Raw genomic sequence first — 21,970 nt, forward strand, 5'->3', positions numbered from 1 at the left:
GGAAAATTTTTATTCCGCTACGTCACTGTTCAAACGTATTGGTACAGTACAATCAAAAATGAATGTTTACACCTTACAAAGTTAAAAGTACACACTACCAAGCCCAAATTAAGATCATTTTAGGCCCGGAGCTAAAGAATTTTAGGAGCCCATAACCATAAATCATAATCAAAATATTGGTGATCCACAAATAAAAATATTTAAAAAAAAAAAAATGATATTTATAAATTTATTTCTTACTTTTTTAAACACAAAATAAAAAATTTATTTGTATAAATAATTGTACGTGTTTCTTTTGATATACAAAATATACTACAATTTTATTATTATTATATCTAAATATTTCTGATTTAATAAAAAAAAAAACGCACCATTCGCCAGGTTTGTTATCCGTTGTGGGCCCGAGACCATACCCCCCTGCCACCTTAATCCGGACTTGCACACTATACAGGTTGTTAGTAAAAATTATATTATATAACTGTTATTATTATTTAGTGAATAGTGTTATCGGGTTTCTACAAATTTGCAAATGGAAAAATTATTTTATAATCCATAAATGTATTGTTTTATGTCTTTATTTATTTGGAGTTCCATAATATACCCCGTCCAAGGACCAACTTAATAGCTAAATCCACCCTTGTGGCTTGTTTGTTATATTTATTATTTATTACATTTATGCCACAGTTTTCAAGTTATAAAAACTATTTAATAATACCTTAAGCCCATAGTAAGTAATTTTCTATACAAATTGAACATCATGAATATCAAATTATTTAACAGGATTTATATTTTTAGTAATATTATCTTTCGCTGCAGGTCTTTTCAATAAGGAAATAGGAATACTGCTGTGGGCTGATTGATAAATGTTATCAGCTAGACTTAGAATCATAAGAATTAAGAACTGAATCATAATTGTTTGCATTTTCAAAATCCTTTAATCATAATTCCTAAGTATATCAATGACCTAGAATTGACGCCAAGGGTTTCTCTGAGGAAAATTTCATCTAAAACTAGAACAACTACTTATAACTTATAAGTTTCTTAATTAATTTTTTCTTGGTTATAACTTATAATAGTTTAATAATTTGTTTATCGAAACCATTATACTATACAACTAATTTTAACTATTAACAAGTAATTTTATATCGTAATTACTAATTAGGTACACAAAGTAGCAGTAAAATATTTTGCTTTAATGAGTAGAATTAGGTATGTACCTACCTATATTTGTATTCATAAATTTGTAGTTTAAGTATTAAATAAATATCATACATTCATAAATAAATACTTAATTTAATATCCAATATTCCCTAGCAGACACTATAATATTATGCATATTATATCTTATATTTCTGGATTTATGGGTGATTTTAAAAATGTTGAATTAATCTTTTAATATCCCTAAACATTCTGATAATTAGTCTAAATTACTTTCAGATATCAAATTCAATTTTAGTTTTAGCAAAACAATTTTGTAATTTAATCATTTATTTATTTGTTTAAAAATGTTTTTAACAACTTTTTGATTTTCGAATACTGTAAAATAATTGCATTTTATAAAAGGGGAAGGAAGACCATTTTAAAACTATTATTATTTTGTAAATTTAACATATTAATTGAATTGAATGTGCCAATTGTTATTTGTTTGCAACACAAATACAATTTACTAAAATGTATAATAATACATATAGCATATATTGTTTTCTTAAGATTATACTATTAGGTATTAAGTATTAATAAAGTATTTGATATATTAAATAAGTACTACGCCAACATATTATGGCAATACCTTTCAGTGTCATTCAACATTATATATTTTTATATGCCGCCATAAACCATCCGAATCATTAATTATTATATATTGTAGTTCAAATAATACTTTTTATATCATCATTGTTATTTGTTATAATGTTATATTATTGTAATATTGGTCATATTATGTTCAATTGAAATCACGATATATCTTATTTTATATACATAATAGTCATAACTCATAATACATCATCGATTACATCGTGATTGAACCAAAGTAATATTTCCTTGACCTTGACAACATTTGTTATCATGTACTTTATAAAAAAAAGTTATAACGTTTCTTTGTTAAAAATATCATCCATTTTTAATTTTATTTTTATTGTATTTTATATTTCAGATTTTGAGCGTAACGATGAATGTATATTCATCTTAAAATGTGTTATTTTTGTGTTTGTCATCAACTTTTAGGGCAATAAATATGCTTTGGATTTTAACTTTGGGGATGGCTCATGGTATCAAATAAGATTTAGTTAGTACATCGGGGAGTCAAAAGTAAAAAATTCCAAATACTTTTCAAAGTAACCGGGAATAACAGAAAAAAAATCAAGAAATACGTGAATTTTTAAGTAAAAACAGTATTTAATTGTCTTAAAATAAAATCTTTACGACATAATAATTGGTAATTCACCCTTTTAACTATTTATGTATATTTTGTTGTAATTAAAAAACGTTAATAACCGTAGATATTTAGAACTTTTATCAAATGTTGAAATGTATAAATTAACATTTCTTACACATTATAGGTGTACTATAATTTTCTCAATAAATTGACTCTTTTTGAGCTATTTATAAGTATTTAACAATTTAAAATTTGAAACTTTTATTTTTTTCTGCAAGACAGTGAATGACGATAAAATATTATTTGCTTAATCAGTGGCGTATCCAGAATTTTTTCAGGGGGGCACACACTGTAAATATAATACTACCAAAAATAAAAAAGAAAATAAACTAATTAGGTATTTAACTTTTTACCAATTTTTTTTTACAGAAATAAATACACTTCTGAGTTCCACTACGTCACCCAATTTTTCATTATTTTTTGTCTGAGGGGAGGGAGAGGGGGTTTATATTTAAAAATTACAAATTTTTAGCATGTTATTTAAATAATTTAACGATTTTTTTCACATGGTTGTACCAAATGAATCTACGAGTAAATCACTCTTATTATTTTCAATTTAATTTTATTTGTCATTTTAGTTATAAATATTATAAATTAAGTTAGATTATAAAATATATTATGTATACATGGCTAGGCTTTAAATAGTTTAATTATAATAAAAAAATCAATTTATATACGAATCGATTATTTAACACACGAACAAAGTTGGGTCATTCAGCTATAGTATACATTAAAACAGTGGCGTGGTGAACTTTTTTTACCAATGAGGCCAACAAGATTTGGGACACCCACCACCTGTAAAATAAAAACCTCATCACAGGATGGGGGAGGGGGTGTCAAACCCATCTAAAAAATCATGGACACTCAAAATTTAATACTTAAGTAAAAGTAATTTCTATAGTAAATTCTTTAGAAATATTCAGCCTCACTAATATTATTTCCTAAATTGCTTTTATTCATACAACTAAAGAAAAATTAATGAGGTTAAGTATATAGGATATAAATTATTTAAAAAAAAAAAAAAAAATGTAAGATGAAAATTATCTAAGTATATATAACAGCAAAGTATATAAGTTTGTTATTTAAACATTAAATTTTTTTTTAACAAAGTTGATGTTTGAGCAAACTTATCAATAACTTCTTGGTGATTTATTGGCACATCTCTCTCCATGCTTAACATTAACAAACTTTCCAACCGATTCTGACCAGTTGTTGACCGAAGTCTAGTCTTAATAAGCTTTACCTAAAATAATACACAATATATAATTTATTATTGAATAATTTGTTGAATTTTAATTAGTTCAAATAATTCACCTTAGAAAAGCTTCTTTCTGCAGATGCTGAAGATACAGGAATGGTTCCAAGTGCTTTATATGTTTTAAACAAATTTGGAAATGCATTTCTAAGGTCATAACTGGATAAAATTTTCAGGATTTGCAGGCAAGTTATTTTATTTTCTGAAGTTTCAACATCATTTTCACTGTTTTCGCTATCATTCTCCGAATCAAAATCACTTGTATGATTGTTAAGGTTTTGATACATCATGTTTATATTCATACCATTAAGCAATTTATCTAAACTTTTACTAAATGTAACATATTCAATTTTTAGTTGAGTGAGATCTATTGAAATCCAGTTGGAAATGGCTTTAAAGGCATCACTAGGTAAATCGTTTTCATTCTTTATCAACCTTAAACGTTCAGGTGAAAGTAATGTAAAATCTTTAAGTATATTTCTAGATTCAGAAAATCGATTTTCAATAGATGAAATTACTGTATCCAAAATTCTATAAAAAACCCCAGTCCTAAAATTATCTACAGGTGAAGATAAAAGCTCATCTCTAGCTTGTTCTCCAGCCATAATTTTTTTTCTCCTCGGTCTTACCTGAGGAAAATCTGTTTCATTAAGGCGGCTCTAAGCGAATACAATTTTCATACATTTAGACCAATAAGCTGGCGAAAAATAAATAGACTTCTAGTAGTCCAATTTTAATTTTGAAAAAAGTTTTGAACTTGTTACCTTCTTCTCTATGTTTTGTAGGAAATACTTTTTTATTTTTTTGTTTTGTTAGCACATTAAAGTGCATGTTAATTTTGAAAAATTAATTTAGTTATTTAGAACCGTACTACGTAAATTATCCAAAATATCCAAAATCTATTTCCTACAAAACATAGAGTAGAGGGTAATAAGTTCAAATAATTTTTCAAAATTAAAATAGGATTACTAGAAGTATGTTAATTTTTCGCCAGCTTATTAGAATTATTCATTGTTGTGTATGTACAAAAATATTTTTCGAATATTCGTACGATGACTTGTGCATGCGCGTACGTATGCTATGGAACGTAATCATTCCGTTCGCCCACATCCGGGCGATATGAAATCTATTGTTATCGATTCGAATTTCTTCGAAATACTAATTTTATATTTTATATTATATAAAGTAATTGCATTTATTATAAATACTAGTATTTAAAATCAATGCTATTAGTAAGTTATTACCATCAGTGCAGTTTGTGTTGATTTTATGCATTTGCAAATAATAAAAAGTTTATAAAAATGAGTGATTGGCGATATAGTAAAAAGATGCGTCCAAAATTGACTGCACCACGGAAAAAATTAAGACACAATTTGAAAAATTTACAGTCTAAAAATTCTAAAACTTTAGAGGACAACGATATTCAGGTAGGTATCTACGAGTTATTTTGTTTATATAAATTACCTGACCTACAAATGAATAGTATAATATTTATATAAATTTTTTTACTCCCCTCCCCTCGAAATGTTTCCTGCGTTCGCACTTGATAGGTATACCATTATATAATATATTATTCATTATTTTTTGTAATAGATTTTGGATCATTCTAATGTTTCAAATGAAAATGATGACCAAACTCATGATGAAACTGATAGCAGGTAATTACTAATTTGTAATTATTCTTTTATATTTATTAATATGAATATATTGATTTTACAATGATATGATGTGTTTTTTTGTGTGTGTCTGTCACCATCACGTTTTGGAGTAGTATGATACTGCTTTAATTTTTGACTACAGATCTTCTTTAAAAGGAAAATGAATCTAATTGGTACTTAGAAGGTCAAAACAAAAGAGAAAAAGTAGCTTTCAAAAGTGTCAGGAAAACCCTAAAAAAATAACGGAAAAACGAATCATTGTAAATACTTGAAATTTTAGCGTTAACTATTTACGGTTAAATTTTTAAAATATTTTGACTTTTTTAAGCTACGAGTATTTATAGGCAATTGAAGTTTTCGATTTTTTTTTTTGAAATGCGATAAAAAAAATTTGGCAATCCAAAAATTTTTTAAAATTTAATACAAGATTTATTATACGTTGTACTTATCATAGTAAAAAAAATCAAAAACCGTTGGTCACAATTTTGGTTTATAAATATTTAAACTTCAAATGTTTACAAAATATGTCAAAATCGCGAAAACTTGCAAGGAATTTTGAAGTTTAAAATTCATAACATTTTTGTAATTTTTACCTAAGGTTAAAAAACCCTTTATTCAAATAACTGTAAAAATTATAACGTCAATATAGAAAACATTTTATGAGCCTATGAAATTTAATTTTTTATGAAATCACGTAAAATACGAAATATTACAATTTAAATATAGGTAATAATATCATATATCCTACTAATTATCCTAGACTGATAAATCATCTCCGTTCAGAATCATTTTTTATGTACAATGATATCTGCCTTTGCATTCAAATTTAACACATCCATTATAGTGACCTGCTCTTTCCATTTCTATAATAGAACAGAGTGATACCCACTTTCCTACCATAGCTTTTTTTTTTAATATTTCTATTATTATTTAGAAGTAATAAGGACGACGCAGATATGTCACGTATAAATAATAATATATTTCATTCTACGTACAGATTAGTAGTATCTGATAAACAAGAAAAAAACGCAGAAGAGTAAGTATTTAATATTTATTAGAATATATATAAGTTCAATATTTTTTAGTTTTTATTTCAATAACTACACATTTTTTTTTTGCTTCGATTTTAACTTTGAGGGTTGTTTTGTATAAAAAATGTATGTAGTTAGTAGTTTGTGCTTTAGACTTTTAGAGAACTCAAAATTCTAAGTACTTTTTTTGAGCTATTTATACTGATAATTAAAAATATTAAAAATCTATAGTCACAATATATTTTTTTAGTCGTTTAAAGTTAGAATTTTGACAAAATCTAAAAAATATAAACATTATTTTGTAAATTATATAAATTATACTTAAGTTTTGAATTGATTTTAAATTTAAAATAATTTTTTGATATTACACTCACAATTTTAACTCGCCTCTACGCGCGAAATATTCTCGTCGTGACGTATAATAATAATATTTTTTTGAAATAGATATATATTACAAGGCAGAAGAATTGTTGATATAGCGTACTTATTCAAGGCCATTCAAAGTATTCAACACAAGTTTGACTGTACATTTTCTAACTTAACAATTATAAATGAAAAAAAAAATGGGTTTTTTAGCACATTTGTTTTTAAATGTAATATGTGTGGTACGTTGGAAAATATTTACTCGGAAGATCCTGAACGAAAAGGATTCAACATTAATACAGCAGTTACCTCTGCCGTATTAAACACGGGACAAGGGTATTCCCAATTGGAAGAATTTTGCGGTATACTTGATATGTATTGTATGTCATTTCCCACTTATCAAAATATTCACGAGGAAGTAAGTCAAAATATATTTAATGTAAGTTTGGAAGAGATGAAAAAAGCTGGACAAGAAGAATCGAAAATTGCAATTGAAAACGGAGACGTAGATGAACAAGGTCGTCCGTTAATAACCGTAATTGCTGATGGTGCGTGGTCCAAGAGATCATATAAAAGCAATTATAATGCTTTATCTGGTGTCGCTTCCATATTTGGATGGAATACAAAAAAATGTTTATTTGTTGGCGTAAAAAATAAATATTGTATTATTTGTCATCGAGCTTCCCAACAGAATGAACAAACCAGGTCTCACATATGCTATAAGAATTGGGATAGTACCTCTACTTCGATGGAATCAAGTATAATAGTGGAAGGATTCAAGGAGAGTATTCCAATGCATAACTTAATATATGACAAGTTAATCGGAGATGGTGATAGTAGCGTGATAAAGAACTTAAATTTAACTAAACCATATGGACCGGATTTGAATGTAAAAAAAATAGAGTGTACAAATCATTTACTCAGAAATTATATAAACCGACTTCGTGAAACAGCTAGTCGACGCAAGTGTACAAATGGAAATATTGTTCCAGGTGTTCAAAGAACTTTTTTAAAAAATAATTTACTCCGTCTTCGATATGCTGTTACGGAAGCCATAAAATTTCGTAGTAAAATGAAAAAAAATATTATCGAAAAAGTCAAATTACTTAAATCAGATATTTTGAATGGACCTTACCATGTATTTGGACACCATACACATTGTGCCCAGTATTTTTGTATGGGTCCAAAAGACGGTGAAAATAATTTAGTGCCCGATTTGGAAAAATCCGGTCTTTGGAATGACATTTTAGCAGCAAGAAATTTGTTGGCACACCATTCTTCAAGTTTAATTCACAATGTTAATAATAACTGTGTCGAAAATTATAATAGCGTAGTCGCCAAATACGTGGGTGGAAAGCGTATTAATTTTTCTTTAAAAGGGTCTTACCAAACACGGTGTCATATTGCTCTAACTTCCTTAAATACAGGTCCATCACATATAAGTATATTACACAAAAAAATGACAAAATCAAGTCCAGGTGTATTTACTAAGCGTTTTATAGAACAACGTTCAAACAAAAATAACACTAAATTAAAACGACGACAATTGTTTGGAAATATCAAGCCTAGTAAAAAAACGTATATTGGCCCGGACAGAGACTATGGATGTATTCAAGAAGAATCTCAAATATTAGATATAGAACCAAAGGAATTTAATATTAAAAAATTACAATTTTTAGAGCGCTTATCAAAGACCAATGAAGAAATTAAAATATTAGAAAAATCTACAAAAAATCAGTCGGAAAGTGACCTATGGAAAGCTGAGAGAAGTATACGATTGACAGCCTCAAATTTTGGAAAGGTTTGTAAATTACGAGTAACAACTTCAAGAAAAAACACTGTTAAAACTATATTATATAATGCATTTTCCGGTAACTCATCTACAAACTATGGTATTGAAAATGAACCTATAGCAAGAATTTCTTTTGAAAAAGAGATCAACTTAAAAATTAAACCCGCTGGTTTATTTGTTGATAAAACATATAATTTTTTGGCTGCAAGTCCTGATGGGTTAATCGACGACGATGGTATCATAGAAATTAAATGTCCATACACTATAAAAGATCTTACACCCGAAGATGCTATTCAATGTGGAAAATTGAAATTTGCGACACTCATCGATGGAAAATTAAATTTAAAAACAAATGATAATTACTACTATCAAATACAAGGACAACTATATGTAACACAAAGATCTTACTGTTATTTCGTCTTGTGGTCATCCAAAGGTATGTAAATTATGTATATAATTTTATAGGTATCTCGTCAAAATATTGTGGAAGTGGAATTTATATTTTTTTAATATTAATTTAATGTTATCGATATAGATGGTGTACAATAAACAATAATTATTGGTATTAGGTATTCTTTATTACACTTGGTAAAACAATTGGTATTTCCGATAAAAAGAATGATTATATTTTGTACTGGGTATTCTGAAGTAGCTAATAACTATGAAAAAATTTCAAGCTACAATTATTGATTTACAATTTACACATAATTCTTACATTAGTTACATTATTACCGCCACATTTCGACGAGAAACCAATTTTATAAAAATACGATATTGCATTCCTTACTAAATATTTAATTTATCATTCTCATTTACATTTTCAGGCATGCTGTACCAAAAGATATTACGAGATGATGCTTTTTTTGAACAACGAATGCAGCAACAATTAATTTCATTTTATCATGACCATTTGTTACTTGAAATATTAGACTCCCGTTTTCATCGTGGTTTACCTATCAGAGATTAGTTATTACCTATTTTTTAATAATTTTACATACAACAACGACTACAGTATTATTATTATGTGTTATATATTCTGTATTTATATCCATGACAAAAAAGTAAGTGATTTTAAATAAATGTACAAACCTGTTTAATATGTTCTATATAGTATATACATATTCCTATTTGACCTATTTCCTATACTATATGTAATAAAATTAAATCCAGGTTGTTTACTTGTGTATTGTCATAATTAATCATAATTCATTATCTGATAAATTATAATTGTAAAATCCCAACAATGGTTTTACGATAACGATAAGACACGCAACTCGCAAGTACGCGACGCAATCGGAATGTCCGAACTACCTGATCAATGGAGCGGAAGTGGTGGTACATATATAGAACCACACTCACACTAATAATCATTTACGACTAACACAAAGATCACGAGTGGCGACGATTAAATAAGAAATTGCCTAAATTTTTCCCCTTAAATAATAGTCACTAAGAGCCGCCTTAAGATCATTTTTATTTGAAAATAATTTTGCCTGGTCAATTAAATCTTTACAGTCTTGTTCTGTTCTCATATCTATTAAACGATTTTTTGCAATATCTATTAAATTAATTGCCTGCACAAAATCAATTTCCTTTGATTGTAGATATCTTGACACTTCAGACGTGATGGCAAATAATTTTCTAAAAAATAACATCATTAAAATAAATTGAAATGATGTTATTTTACTTAAAAGATTTTCAGCAGTTGAGGCAGCTTCGCGGTCTGAATTATTTGCATCAGAAATTTCTTCTAATGTCTCCAATAGTGCAGAATATTTTTCATTAATAACAATTAATACCCTGTCATGAGATGTCCATCGTGTAGTGGAAAATCGCTTCATTCGACGTAAACGATCATTAGGATATAATTGTTCTTGCCATTTAACAAAAATAGCTGTTCGTTTTCTAGCCCTCATAAACTCAACAAAACATCCAATATCACCAAAAAAACGTTTTGAGACAATACAACAGTCACATGTATCAACCACTACTAGATTGAATAAATGCGCACAACACCAAATATATATGGCATTTGGATTTTCATTTTGTATTCTGGTTTTCAAACCAGAATACTGTCCCTGCATAGATGCAGCACCATCATATGCTTGAGCTATCAATTGTGTCTTCCACTCAATATTATATTTGTTAGTTATTTCACAAAATACTTCAAACATACCCAGTCCAGTTGCATCTGATGCAGTTACTAATGAAACCAGTCGTTCTTGAACAAGACCTTCTTCGTTTACATACCTAAGAATAAATGTGAATTGTTCTAAATTACTAACATCAGTCGTTGTATCAATTATCACAGCAAACTGTCCAGATCTTTTAACTTCATTTAATATTTTAAATCTTATTACTTCTGATATAATGTTTAATAAATGATTTTGGGTGACATTAGACAAAAAAGTTAGTCGATTTTTTTTTTTACCTTCAATTTGTTCTATATGGCGTTTCAAAGGACCATGATTGTTTGATAAAAGTTTAACTAATTCCAAAAAATTTCCTCTGTTATTTGAATCAATGCCTTCACGATGACCTCTTAAAGATATATTTTGTCTTCCAATATAAATAAGGGCATCAATAATCTGTCTTAAAAGTTCTCGATTGTCAGCCACCTGACGATTTGCATTTTCAATGAGTTTCAGATCAATTCGGTCATTTCTTATATATAATCCATGTGCTATTACACTTTGCATATGATCTGGTGAAGATTCGTGGTTTGACAAAGTCCGTGTAATATTTTTAAAATCATTAGATCCATTTTTTACTAAAAACAATTTTTTTGTATCAGGTAAACCAAAAAGCTTACAGGTTAGACAAAATATTCGATTTAAAGATGGTGAATATGATAGCCAATACCTATGTATAAGCTGTCCATCAGTATTTTTTTTATAATAATAGCATTCATTAAATGACCTAATATGACCACTTTCTTCATATGTCTTGGTAAATGTATTATTTAATAAATCATTAGCATTTGGCTGACAAGGACCAAGGGACATATAATAATGCAACATTTCATCCGATATAACTAATGGTATAGACGCTGGATCATTTGCAAATACTAAAATAATAATTGTATAAATATACAACAATTAATTTACAATTTTTATAATAAAATAACTAGTAAAAATATTACAAATACCCTCTGTTTTGGGTGCATCATCTACATGTACTGCAATACTTGAACTTGGCAATAAATTATTTTCAATTTCCATCATATCTGAGTTGTCAGTTTGAATTTTTTCATTAAACCCTAAATATTTCACAATATTAAAAACAAATTATGTTAAATTATTTCACTTTAAAAACATTAAAATTTTATATGAAACATATTAATTTAATATTGGTTATATGTAACAAAACACAAGCTATAATTGAATGTTTATGTTGATTAATAACAAAGTTGAAAACGTGGCTACAGCATACACCTACCACTACCTATTCGTATACGGTATATCTAACTCCTATACAAAAATAAAAAAATTGAAAACTGCAATAAAAAAAAATGTTCATGCTTACAGCTCTAGGTAACATATCAATATATTATGCATAATATATTCTACATAAAAAAATAATCAAAAAGGGAAAATTAAGGTAATTAAAAAATATCTTTAGATTTAAAGTGGATAATAAATAGTATCTATTAATCATAGATATACAAGGCTAATATTATTATTATTATATTATTTTTTAGGCTATTGTTATATTCTGTGCTAATATAGTTTTTATCATGATACAATTTATTATAATATTGTCTATATTAAAAAATAATTTTAATAATTTGTTCATTCTGTTTTTTTAAAATCTATATTTACAATATAATATAATACTAAATATTAAATTAAATCAATTTTTTTAAGCACCTGCAGTTATGTAATTATCATGTATAACTTCAATGTTTTTAATGACTTCATCAAAAGTTTGATTTGGTGATGCCACGGAATTTGGTGTTTAATGTTTCTTGTTCAACTATAAAAATTAATTTAAAAATTGCCTTTTAATAATTGTAAACATTTATAATAGGCAATAATTAATAATAATTATAACAAAACTAAAAAGTAAATAAATTCTGAGTTTAACACTACAGTATACATTTAAAAATTTTAACAGTTATAACTTACCAATAACTATATCAGTAGACGTAGAAGGCTTCTGTTTGAAGAATGACATTATACTTTGACCTGATGAAAGTCTCTTTTTTTTACAAGACATAATATGTCGAGTCCAATTGGTCGCATTTAGGGTTTCTCGTTTTCTTTTACATACATTACATATTTCATTTGACATTTTAATAATAAAATATGGTTTAAAATGTCCAATTAAAAACTTGATTATATATAACAATATTAACGAAACAATAATTTCATAAATTGAGGTAAAAACTAGCTAATGAAAATTTAACAATTTAATTTACACTTTACACAAATACAACTCATACTTAAACAATAGTGGAATAAGCCATAGTGACTTCGAGTACGTAACTACTAAATACAAATCACAGAAACTTAAATTAACTGAAATAATATGGTAAATAATGATTATTCCACGAGACCACGACGAGAATGCATCATGGAATTAAATAAATACATATTACATAATGCCATAATGGCAAACAATTCTTATTATTATCGTGTTTATCGATTTGCGGGTGGTGGTAAGTAGTATTAAGTATGATACTAGGGTTATTCCTAAAATGTATTTATAGAATGACCAAGTAGAGAAACCAGTATGAAAATAATTATTAGTGTTATCGTGTATTCTGGTATTCGTGTTGTTTATTAGCTGACAACAATCATATTCATATTTCATAGTAACTTAATCTATTTATTGTTCTTAGTTTTTACTGTCTATTTAAACCGTTTTAACGATAAAATGGAATGACGTATAGCCGTATAGGCATTTAAAATCCCTGAATAATTATTATGGGTTATATACAATTGAAAGTCCTAAACCACCGGCTACCTATACTACCCACCCACCCACAAAAATTCAGAGGCCATGGCCTCTCAAAAACCTCTTCACCCCGCCACTGCATTAAAATAATATATTATTATATAAATTACATTTAATTTTACATATTTATTAAATGACATTTGGACTTATAAATTAAATACTATAAAATTATCAATACAGTTAAATCATAGAATACTATGGTTAAATACTCCAATCATCATTACATTAAATACCATATCACAATAAAATAACCGATAGTATAATAGGTAATGTCACATATGTCATAAAATCCACAAATGCTTTGAAAGATGCCGCAATCTGTGCCTATATTTTATATGTTTTTTAATATAGCTATTAAAGGCTTAACTATTTAATATTTTACTTTTAATATTACACGGTATAAGTTGAATTTTTTTTCGAAAATATTGTATTTATTATTATATTATTAATATATTTAATTAATACAATAATATTATTTAATATTTACAGGCGCCCCCTCCTAAAAAAAATTGATTTTGCTTCTCTTTTGCCTCCCTATAATTTAATGTTAAAAATATGTAAGTATTAATAAAGAAATTAATTAATTTAAAGAGTTTTTAGACTTAAGTTATATTATTTTATTAAGTTTGACTGTTATATTCAAATTAGAGGAAATTTGAAGTATTACTGTAGTACTTTTGTGATAATAATATAGTAGGTATATATTTTGATTATTTATTTAGAAATATAAGTAATATAACATATTATATCTAAAAAATATTATATGGTTCTAATATTCAATATCATATTGGTTTGTTATTGAATTTTCAAGCATATCTATCGCTAAAAAATAATATTTAATCGGTATTTTTAAAATGAAATTTAAAAAACTTGAATATTTCTCACGTCTATAAATAACTTAAAAACAGTTAAAAAATGTTTAATTTTTATCGTATAGAGAAAATGATACTATAAACATTTCGTGAAAATTTCAAGTATCTATTGTTATTTTTTTAAATACAAAAAAAATTCAAAAATTGTTTGACGAAAAATAATTGTATCATGATTTACCGGTAAATGTCGAATATCGTAAATATTTTATTATTTTAACATGACATATTCATAAAAAATTTATTTGACGTTCTAGCAGATTTTTTTTTTTACATACTATATTATAGAGAGAACCATGAAGACTTCATGGAGAGAACTCTTCTTATAAATTTCAAATTAATACTTTGGAAGAATTGACTCCATCTCTGACGGAACATTCAACGCCGCCAAGTGCAAGCTAAAACAAAATAAAATGCAAACTGGCAACGCTGCCGCGCCGGCAAATCCGTGATAAGATTGATTACAATTTCAAATATTATTTAAGATAACTTTTTAAAATAAACTAAATAAAGAAAATTTTGAATTCTGCAATATCGAAGTCAAAACATTCAAATTATAGTGGATAGAATATCAGTTTTTGGAAAGGAAGATGACCATCAATCTGGTCCAGGAGTTCGAATACACGAGCAAGTTCATCTCGTGCGTATCCGTCGACAATTCGTTTGTCTTCTCAACGGACGATGGTCTGTTGATCATTGTATGTGTTTCGACGATTTGTACTTAGTATTATTTCGATATCAATACGTTGGGTTTAATATATATTTTTTTATAGGATATCCAGTCGGACCTGTTCAGACCGTCTGCAGACCTCAAGGTATTTAGAACGTCAATCCCATTCTCAAAGGAAAAACCATTTGAAGATAAAAATTTCAAAGAAATACGTTTTCAAAGACCAGTAGTGTGTCAAGAACACAATTTAACAATATACCCCAATAACAGGAAGTAAGTAGGTATATGGATAGGTTTGTTTCCAATTGTTTTAATGCATTGTCAAAGTTGTATTCAAGTAAATCAGTAAATACAAATGTTTTCTACACATGAAGTTTAATAACTTAAAGGATTTATTGAAAACTATGGTTATAAAATAAGTATTAAGTAGATATTAATAGGATATAAAAAATAATGTAAGGTTGATTAATATATTTTCTGGTGTCATTAAATTTAGTGGCTTTTTATACCGAATAAATTAACAATAATAATATTATCAGATTATCCCATAAACTTAGGATTAAAATGTTTAATAGATTATTTTTTTAATTTTTTTTTCACATAAAATGTAACCCCTGTATCAAAGGATTTATGTTCTTATTTATTTTTATTTTTTAGATGTGTGTAAATATTTAAGTCCATTTATGATTTTTCATTAGTTTAGAAAATACTTTAAAAATAAATTAAAATAAAATTTTAAGGATCTAATATTATTTGAAAAAATCAATAGTGTTTCCTACATAATATAAAAAATGTAAAGCTGCAAACAATGCATAGTTATTATCTTTTTATAAGCTATATTAAGTTCAGATAATATTATTTAAAAAAACAAGTAGTATTAGTAATCAGAAAAAATATGTTAAACAGTCATTATTTATAATAAGAGGATTAAAATGTTTGTCTTAAGTTATATAAGCATGAGATTAAAATGTATTTGTAGTTTAAAACAAATTAATTATTAAATATGCCTATATTTATCTAAATAATATTATATGTTATGATATAGTTAAAATAATTAAATTAATTATGTTAAAACCTACATCTATTAATTGTTTTATTTTTCAGCTGGAATATCATTTATATGGGAAACAACAGTAATATAGTGTTTTTAGAAAAAAATAATAATAAATGGATAGAAAAATTGAGTGACATACCACAAAAATGGTTTTTTATAGTATCTAAGAAACCTTGTTTCTTAATTGATAAAAAAAATCTTAGTGTTTTTAAAACTGAAAACAGAATTCTTTCTTATTGCCGTGAAAAAGAAAAGTCTCTACAAATTAAAAGTAAGATTTCATTACAACAGCAAATTTATTATTAACACTAAATTTGTATTAGGTAATATATTATAAAATATAAATATGACTTTTATTAATTTTAATTTTATGAGTATATAAATTTTTTTTTTTTAATATCATTGTCACACATTATATTTGATTAATTATGACATAATCAAATCAGAATTTTTTATTCTATTTATTTTTACTTAATGATTTTTTTAAATTTCAGATTTTGTTTTTACTGATACCTTGAAATATGAAAATGAAATAGAAGTTTATGGAACAATATGCTGTCATTTAAATAATATGTTGACATTTTGGTCAACTTCGTCAGAAAAATCATTTTTATTGACAGAGTTTGAATTTCATAGTGTTTCTATAAAACATATTAAATGGTTTCATATATCACATGAATTATGTATGTAAATTTATATAAATAATATTTTTTACATTCTTTAATTAGAATTTTTTAATCAGTTTGGTTAGTAGTTTCTTTGACAAATGGCCAAGTTTATGTTCATGAAATATTGAACTATCCTAATGTAAATAATACATTTATTTTGTGGCCGGATGAAGATTTTGCCTGTGTGAAAAACATTAGAGTAGAAAGTATTTCTAATGACGAATGTCTTATATTTTTTACAAAAATGTCATTTGTATTGGTGATGTTGTATTCACTAACTAAAAAACAAATTTTGTCAACAAAAAAAGAAATGATTCCTAAGACTGCTATTATACCTGGTAATTTAATTTTTTGTTATTAATTTAATTTTACTGATTATGAGTTGTGCGAGTATTATTTTATTGAAAATGTGTTGAATCAGCATTAATTTTTTTGGCAAGTTCCAAACTAACTACACGAAATTGTTCGAGTACTCATTAATTCTCAATTATTGAAAATTATCCAAAAACTCAAAATCAATCAAGTATTTAAAAAGTTTTTTTGCATATAAAAATTGCAGACTTTTAATCTTTATTTAATTGTGTTCACATCAGAAACATCAAGGTTTCAAGTAGTGGTCACTTATATCTGGATTGTAATACTATTAGAATAATTTGGTTATCTATGAATAAATCCGAATTATCTGAATGATCTGAATATTTTAAACTTGTCGCTTAATTATTTAAAATTTAAATATATGTTATTTAATTTATAGGATTTAGTCTGTTTTATTTAAATCGGTAAGACTTGAAATTTAAAAATAATTGTTTGGTTTAAAAATATTAGTAAAGTTATAATTTTATCATAATAAGCAATTATTTATTGATGAGAATATTATATTATCTCAAACATATTCAATTCGTTTTTGCAATGTAATTTTAATCTTATTTTTATGTGAACATTTGAATTATTTGGATTTTAAATTTTGGATTTGGAAAATCTAGATTTTTGACATCATTAGTCTCGAGATGTTTACAGTTTTTTTCATTCATTATTCCATTAAAGCAGTCAATTACATTATGAATAGAAAATATGTGTAATTGAATCTAGTTCTTGAAGTTAACTCAAAATTTTTTTTAAAGTGGAATACTCGTACAACTATACTTAATATAGTCATGTTTATATGTTTAGGTTTTACAATTGTACTAGAAAAAAATTTGTTATTACTAGTGACAGATGTTGGTAAAATTATTTGTATGTATTTTTCTACTATAAATTCAGAAGTAACTTATACTTTAAAAATAGTAAATAACAATTTTAGTGAACAAGTACAAAATTATACTTGTACATCAGTAGTATTTTCAAAAAATGAGTGTATTTGTGTTCTCGCATTTCAGTAAGTTTAAGCAATTTTATAATAAAAACATTTAATTTTATTTAATAATAAGTTATATTATATTTTAGGTGCAACATAGCCAAGTATAGTAAAAATGATGGCCATGTTAAAAATAAATTACTATTTTGTACAATTCCTGAAAATTTAGTGGAACTTGAGAAAAAAATTTTATCAATAAAGGATTATGATTATGATAGTGTTATTGATTGTATTGAGACTTTAAGGTACTAAGCTGAAAATATAAAATTATTACAATTTTTACCTATTAATATTATTTGGTTTGTGTTTTCAGAATAAATAGAATGCATGATAAATCAGATAAAGTATGCCAGTTAGATAGAAAATTATTAGACAAATTATCCATCCAACATCTTAAGCTTACTTATTGGAATGTAGCCTTCAAAATTAAAAAAAACGAATATGACAAAAATATTTTACAAGAGTTACAAATGTTACTTCATATGCGTCATATGATAAGTTATTTTTCCAATAAAAAAAAAGAATTTAGAAATGAAGACAAATATTATTGTCGAACAATGCTATCATTTTATATGAATAAACTACCAATAGAATATGTTCAAGTTAATGCGGATGCTGCTAATTTGATTCATTATTTTATTGATGCTAAGCATACATACTTTTGCAACACGTGTGAACGAATTTTGCTATCGTTTACAGATTTCAGAATGTTTATTTGTGAACAAGAACACAAAGAACTCAGATGTCCAGTTACTTTAGGACCGCTCGGTATGCCAAGTCTAGTGTGTTCAATGTGTTTTACAATGGCTAATATTAATGCAGGTAAACATTTAATTCATAGTTTTTTTAATTTTTTGAAAAATGTTTTATATTTAAATGTTATTATAGTAAAATTTGTAAACATTTTGATTGACCATATAATCAAAAATTAAAATAAATAAGTAATAAAAATACCTATTATTTTAAATAACTATGCCATAAATTAAATACTTTTTGATATTTTTTAAAAACTTAATCTATAAATATAAATTACTTCCAAATTTTGATACCCCTAATTTTTACTTGAAAAACATAAACTTTATATAACTATATATTAAATTGTTTCTGACTAGTGGTATATCATGGTATAATGATATTGTGTAATGAAGTTCTAAATCTATTACTGCTCGACTGTTAGCCACACACTTTATATTCCTAAAGTTGTTCTTGCTGATTGCTCCCTCCTGAAGAATAGTATCTTTTGTGATTTTATGTATACCTATTATGTATATTGAGTTCTATCTCTCATTCTATTATCTGCCACTGCCACAAATTATATGGTGAATGAATCTATTATACTCATATTGTCCATAACAAATGTCAACCCTTCATTCACTTTTTAAATTGTATTAAAATTGCTATGTATATTATCTAAGTACTGTTAGGCATATATTATTATATTATATAATGGTATGTATAATGTATATGTATTCTTATAGAATTGTCTCTCTATACAAAAAATACTTTTTAAATTTTTTTAAGAACGAAGTATTCAGTATATTTTTAAAAATAACTAATAAATTAAAAAAAAAAATTGTATTTGTAACGTTTGTCTGTACAAACATTTACTATGTTTTACTGTTAAAACATAGTAAATTACTAATTAGTAATATTATGTTTTGTCCTAAAATATAATTTATTAGCAATATTAATTAAGTTTTACAATTTTTACAGAAAATCAAAGTTGTGTTTGGTGTTTTGGAAAATATGTACCTAACAAACTATTATTTTAAGTTACAAATCAATGTAAATTACAAAATACTGTGTTGATTGATTAATTTTATACCTGTACAATTATTATTTTATTTTTAAATATTGTTAATAATATTATATTTACATAATATTTGGTTTTGTTAGATATATAATATTATTTTTTTACTCTGTAAATGTCATTTGTATGTTACAATAAAATATGATAAATATATAATCTAGACTGAAAAGTGAAAATACAATTTTATCACAACTTGTATTCTCAATCATACATTTTTGAAGTGTGTCTGTATTGTAGTGTAATTGCTACATTCCCAATTTCTTGCTAATCATATTGAACAACTATTAAAGTATTATTTGAAAAATATGCATTATAACTAAAAATATTCCTATTGATACCTGGTATTGGGCACTTGCTTGCTTACTTGGTGAATCTGTAGTAAATAGTTTAAGAAAGCTATTATTGAGAAATAGACAATAGTTATGTTTAACCATCTTTGATTATATAGTTTAGGCAATGGACAGTTATGCAGTTAATATTTTGAACAGAGTGATAAATGTATTGATTTTAAAATGATCTCCAGGTTACTAAATTAAACTTCTCTTCGATGATGACGATGATTGTATTTTATCATAGCTTATCTAGGTAGTTGTTTATACAATATCTGAATAAAGATACAATACACTATACGTTATAAAATATAAATTAAATATACTATTGAAATTATCCTTCAAATATTTGTCTCAACACCAGCTACTAACTGTGTCGTCAAAAGTTTAGATTTAAGATTTCAAAAGCGTCAGAAAAAACCCTAAAAAGGTAACTGAAAAACGGGAATTTTACGCATAATCAGTTTTTGACAAAATCGATTTTTTTATTTTGCTGTAACTCAAAAACGAATCATTGTAAATACTTGAAATTTTTACCATATGTTTATGTTATAGCGTTATCTATTTACAATACAATTTTTAAAATATTTTGACTTTGTTTAAGCTATTTATAGACAATTTAAAATTTCGATTTTTCTAAGTTTTTATTTTTGAAATGACTATAAAAAAAATTTGGCAAACAAAAAAATCTTTAAAATGTAATACAAAGTTTATTATGAGTTGTATGTACTCATCAAAGTAAAAAACTTATTACTTATTACGAATTTATAACTTATAAACCTAAATCTACCTAAATCTACCTAGGAAACGGATTTTATTGTAAATACATATATTTATTGGAATGAGATATTTTAAATCTGATAAATAATATATACGATTTAGATCGTTCTAATTGAAATAAACCTAAATTTATTTTATATATTTTTGCATATTTGGTAAATAAGTTCATATTTTGTATATATTAGTCATTTTTGATTTTTTCATTGATTTTCGCCGACGTTTAACATCATCTGCTTCGTCTAAAATAACAAGATATATAATTTTTGACAGAGATATTTTAATAGGAAAAATTCAACAAAGATTTCTGGAAATTGAATACACTCCTTCTGCTATAGTGGATAAGAATTATTATATATTATGTATCACATCTGTTGATGTGAAACGGTCTTTTAGCCAAAAGTATTCTCCGACCAAACCGTCGTAATTTTTTAAATTTGCAAACTTATAACAATATGTTGTTTCTCATTGCTTTGTTCCGGAATAATATTCATAATTTTATATACTTATATCATTTGTATTACTTTCTTTTAATATTTATAATTATAAAATATTTATTTTTTTGTAATTTTCTATACTAACGCATTTTTTCAATTTTTACATATTTTAGATTTTTCATTCCATATTTTAAGAAAAATTGATGTTCATAACATATTGATTTTTTTATTACAATAAAATCCGTTCCCTATAGATAAGCATTTAAAGTTCAAATGTTTATGAAATATATCAAAATTGCGAAAATTTGCAAGGAATTTTGAAGTTGAAAATTCGTAAAATGTTTGTGAATTTGTGATTTATACCTAAGATTATAAAATTCAATACAAAGTTATAAAAAAGTTTTCCTTCAAGTAACTGTAAAAAAAAAAAAATCTAACGTTAATATAGAAAAAAATTTATGAGCGTATGAAATTTAATTTTTTACAAAATCGCGTAAAATAACGATGATA

The 21,970-nt window shown here is 25.5% G+C and overlaps 3 protein-coding genes and 1 long non-coding RNA gene across 5 annotated transcripts; 3 read left to right on the forward strand and 1 right to left on the reverse strand.

Moving 5' to 3' along the window:
- Positions 1–3,463: 3,463 nt before the first annotated feature.
- LOC132930678 (zinc finger MYM-type protein 1-like) lies at positions 3,464–13,495 on the reverse strand. The gene is made up of 7 exons (XM_060996676.1): positions 12,661–13,495; positions 12,403–12,508; positions 11,682–11,792; positions 9,991–11,600; positions 9,884–9,887; positions 3,749–4,329; positions 3,464–3,677 (listed from the first exon to the last, which is right to left on the reverse strand). Exons 3-7 carry the CDS (start codon positions 11,755–11,757, stop codon positions 3,513–3,515), a joined length of 2,436 nt encoding a protein of 811 aa, XP_060852659.1. The 5' UTR covers positions 11,758–11,792; positions 12,403–12,508; positions 12,661–13,495; the 3' UTR covers positions 3,464–3,512.
- LOC132930679 (uncharacterized) lies at positions 4,358–5,413 on the forward strand. Its single transcript, XR_009662266.1, has 2 exons — positions 4,358–5,116; positions 5,283–5,413. It is a non-coding gene; the product is annotated as an uncharacterized LOC132930679 (long non-coding RNA).
- Positions 6,363–9,987, forward strand: LOC132930677 (uncharacterized). Its single transcript, XM_060996675.1, has 2 exons — positions 6,363–8,969; positions 9,358–9,987. Exons 1-2 carry the CDS (start codon positions 6,977–6,979, stop codon positions 9,498–9,500), a joined length of 2,136 nt encoding a protein of 711 aa, XP_060852658.1. The 5' UTR covers positions 6,363–6,976; the 3' UTR covers positions 9,501–9,987.
- Positions 13,496–14,824: 1,329 nt separating the features above from the next.
- LOC132928209 (uncharacterized) lies at positions 14,825–20,073 on the forward strand. Of its 2 annotated transcripts, XM_060992722.1 has the most exons (9): positions 14,825–15,059; positions 15,135–15,304; positions 16,136–16,356; positions 16,580–16,768; positions 16,828–17,091; positions 17,924–18,128; positions 18,197–18,352; positions 18,421–18,929; positions 19,821–20,073. In XM_060992722.1, exons 1-9 carry the CDS (start codon positions 14,952–14,954, stop codon positions 19,877–19,879), a joined length of 1,881 nt encoding a protein of 626 aa, XP_060848705.1. In that variant the 5' UTR covers positions 14,825–14,951; the 3' UTR covers positions 19,880–20,073. The 2 variants fall into 2 exon arrangements, with proteins under 2 accessions (XP_060848705.1, XP_060848706.1); XM_060992723.1 differs by lacking the exon at positions 14,825–15,059 and having other exon boundaries at positions 15,181–15,312.
- Positions 20,074–21,970: the final 1,897 nt, after the last annotated feature.

Source organism: Rhopalosiphum padi, chromosome 4, assembly GCF_020882245.1.
Source record: "Rhopalosiphum padi isolate XX-2018 chromosome 4, ASM2088224v1, whole genome shotgun sequence".
Classification (NCBI taxonomy): Eukaryota; Metazoa; Arthropoda; class Insecta; order Hemiptera; family Aphididae; genus Rhopalosiphum; species Rhopalosiphum padi.

Coding starts and splice junctions, on each gene's coding strand:
- LOC132928209 (XM_060992722.1), top strand. CDS start 14,952: ATGACCATCAATCTGGTCCAGGAGTTCGAATACACGAGCAAGTTCATC. Junction 16,357..16,579: donor AAAGTCTCTACAAATTAAAA/GTAAGATTTCAT, acceptor TTTAAATTTCAG/ATTTTGTTTTTACTGATACC. Junction 18,129..18,196: donor ATTTGTGTTCTCGCATTTCA/GTAAGTTTAAGC, acceptor ATTATATTTTAG/GTGCAACATAGCCAAGTATA.
- LOC132930678 (XM_060996676.1), bottom strand. CDS start 11,757: ATGATGGAAATTGAAAATAATTTATTGCCAAGTTCAAGTATTGCAGTA. Junction 11,601..11,681: donor TGATGCACCCAAAACAGAGG/GTATTTGTAATA, acceptor TTATTATTTTAG/TATTTGCAAATGATCCAGCG. Junction 3,678..3,748: donor CAGAAAGAAGCTTTTCTAAG/GTGAATTATTTG, acceptor GTATTATTTTAG/GTAAAGCTTATTAAGACTAG.
- LOC132930677 (XM_060996675.1), top strand. CDS start 6,977: ATGTGTGGTACGTTGGAAAATATTTACTCGGAAGATCCTGAACGAAAA. Junction 8,970..9,357: donor CGTCTTGTGGTCATCCAAAG/GTATGTAAATTA, acceptor TTACATTTTCAG/GCATGCTGTACCAAAAGATA.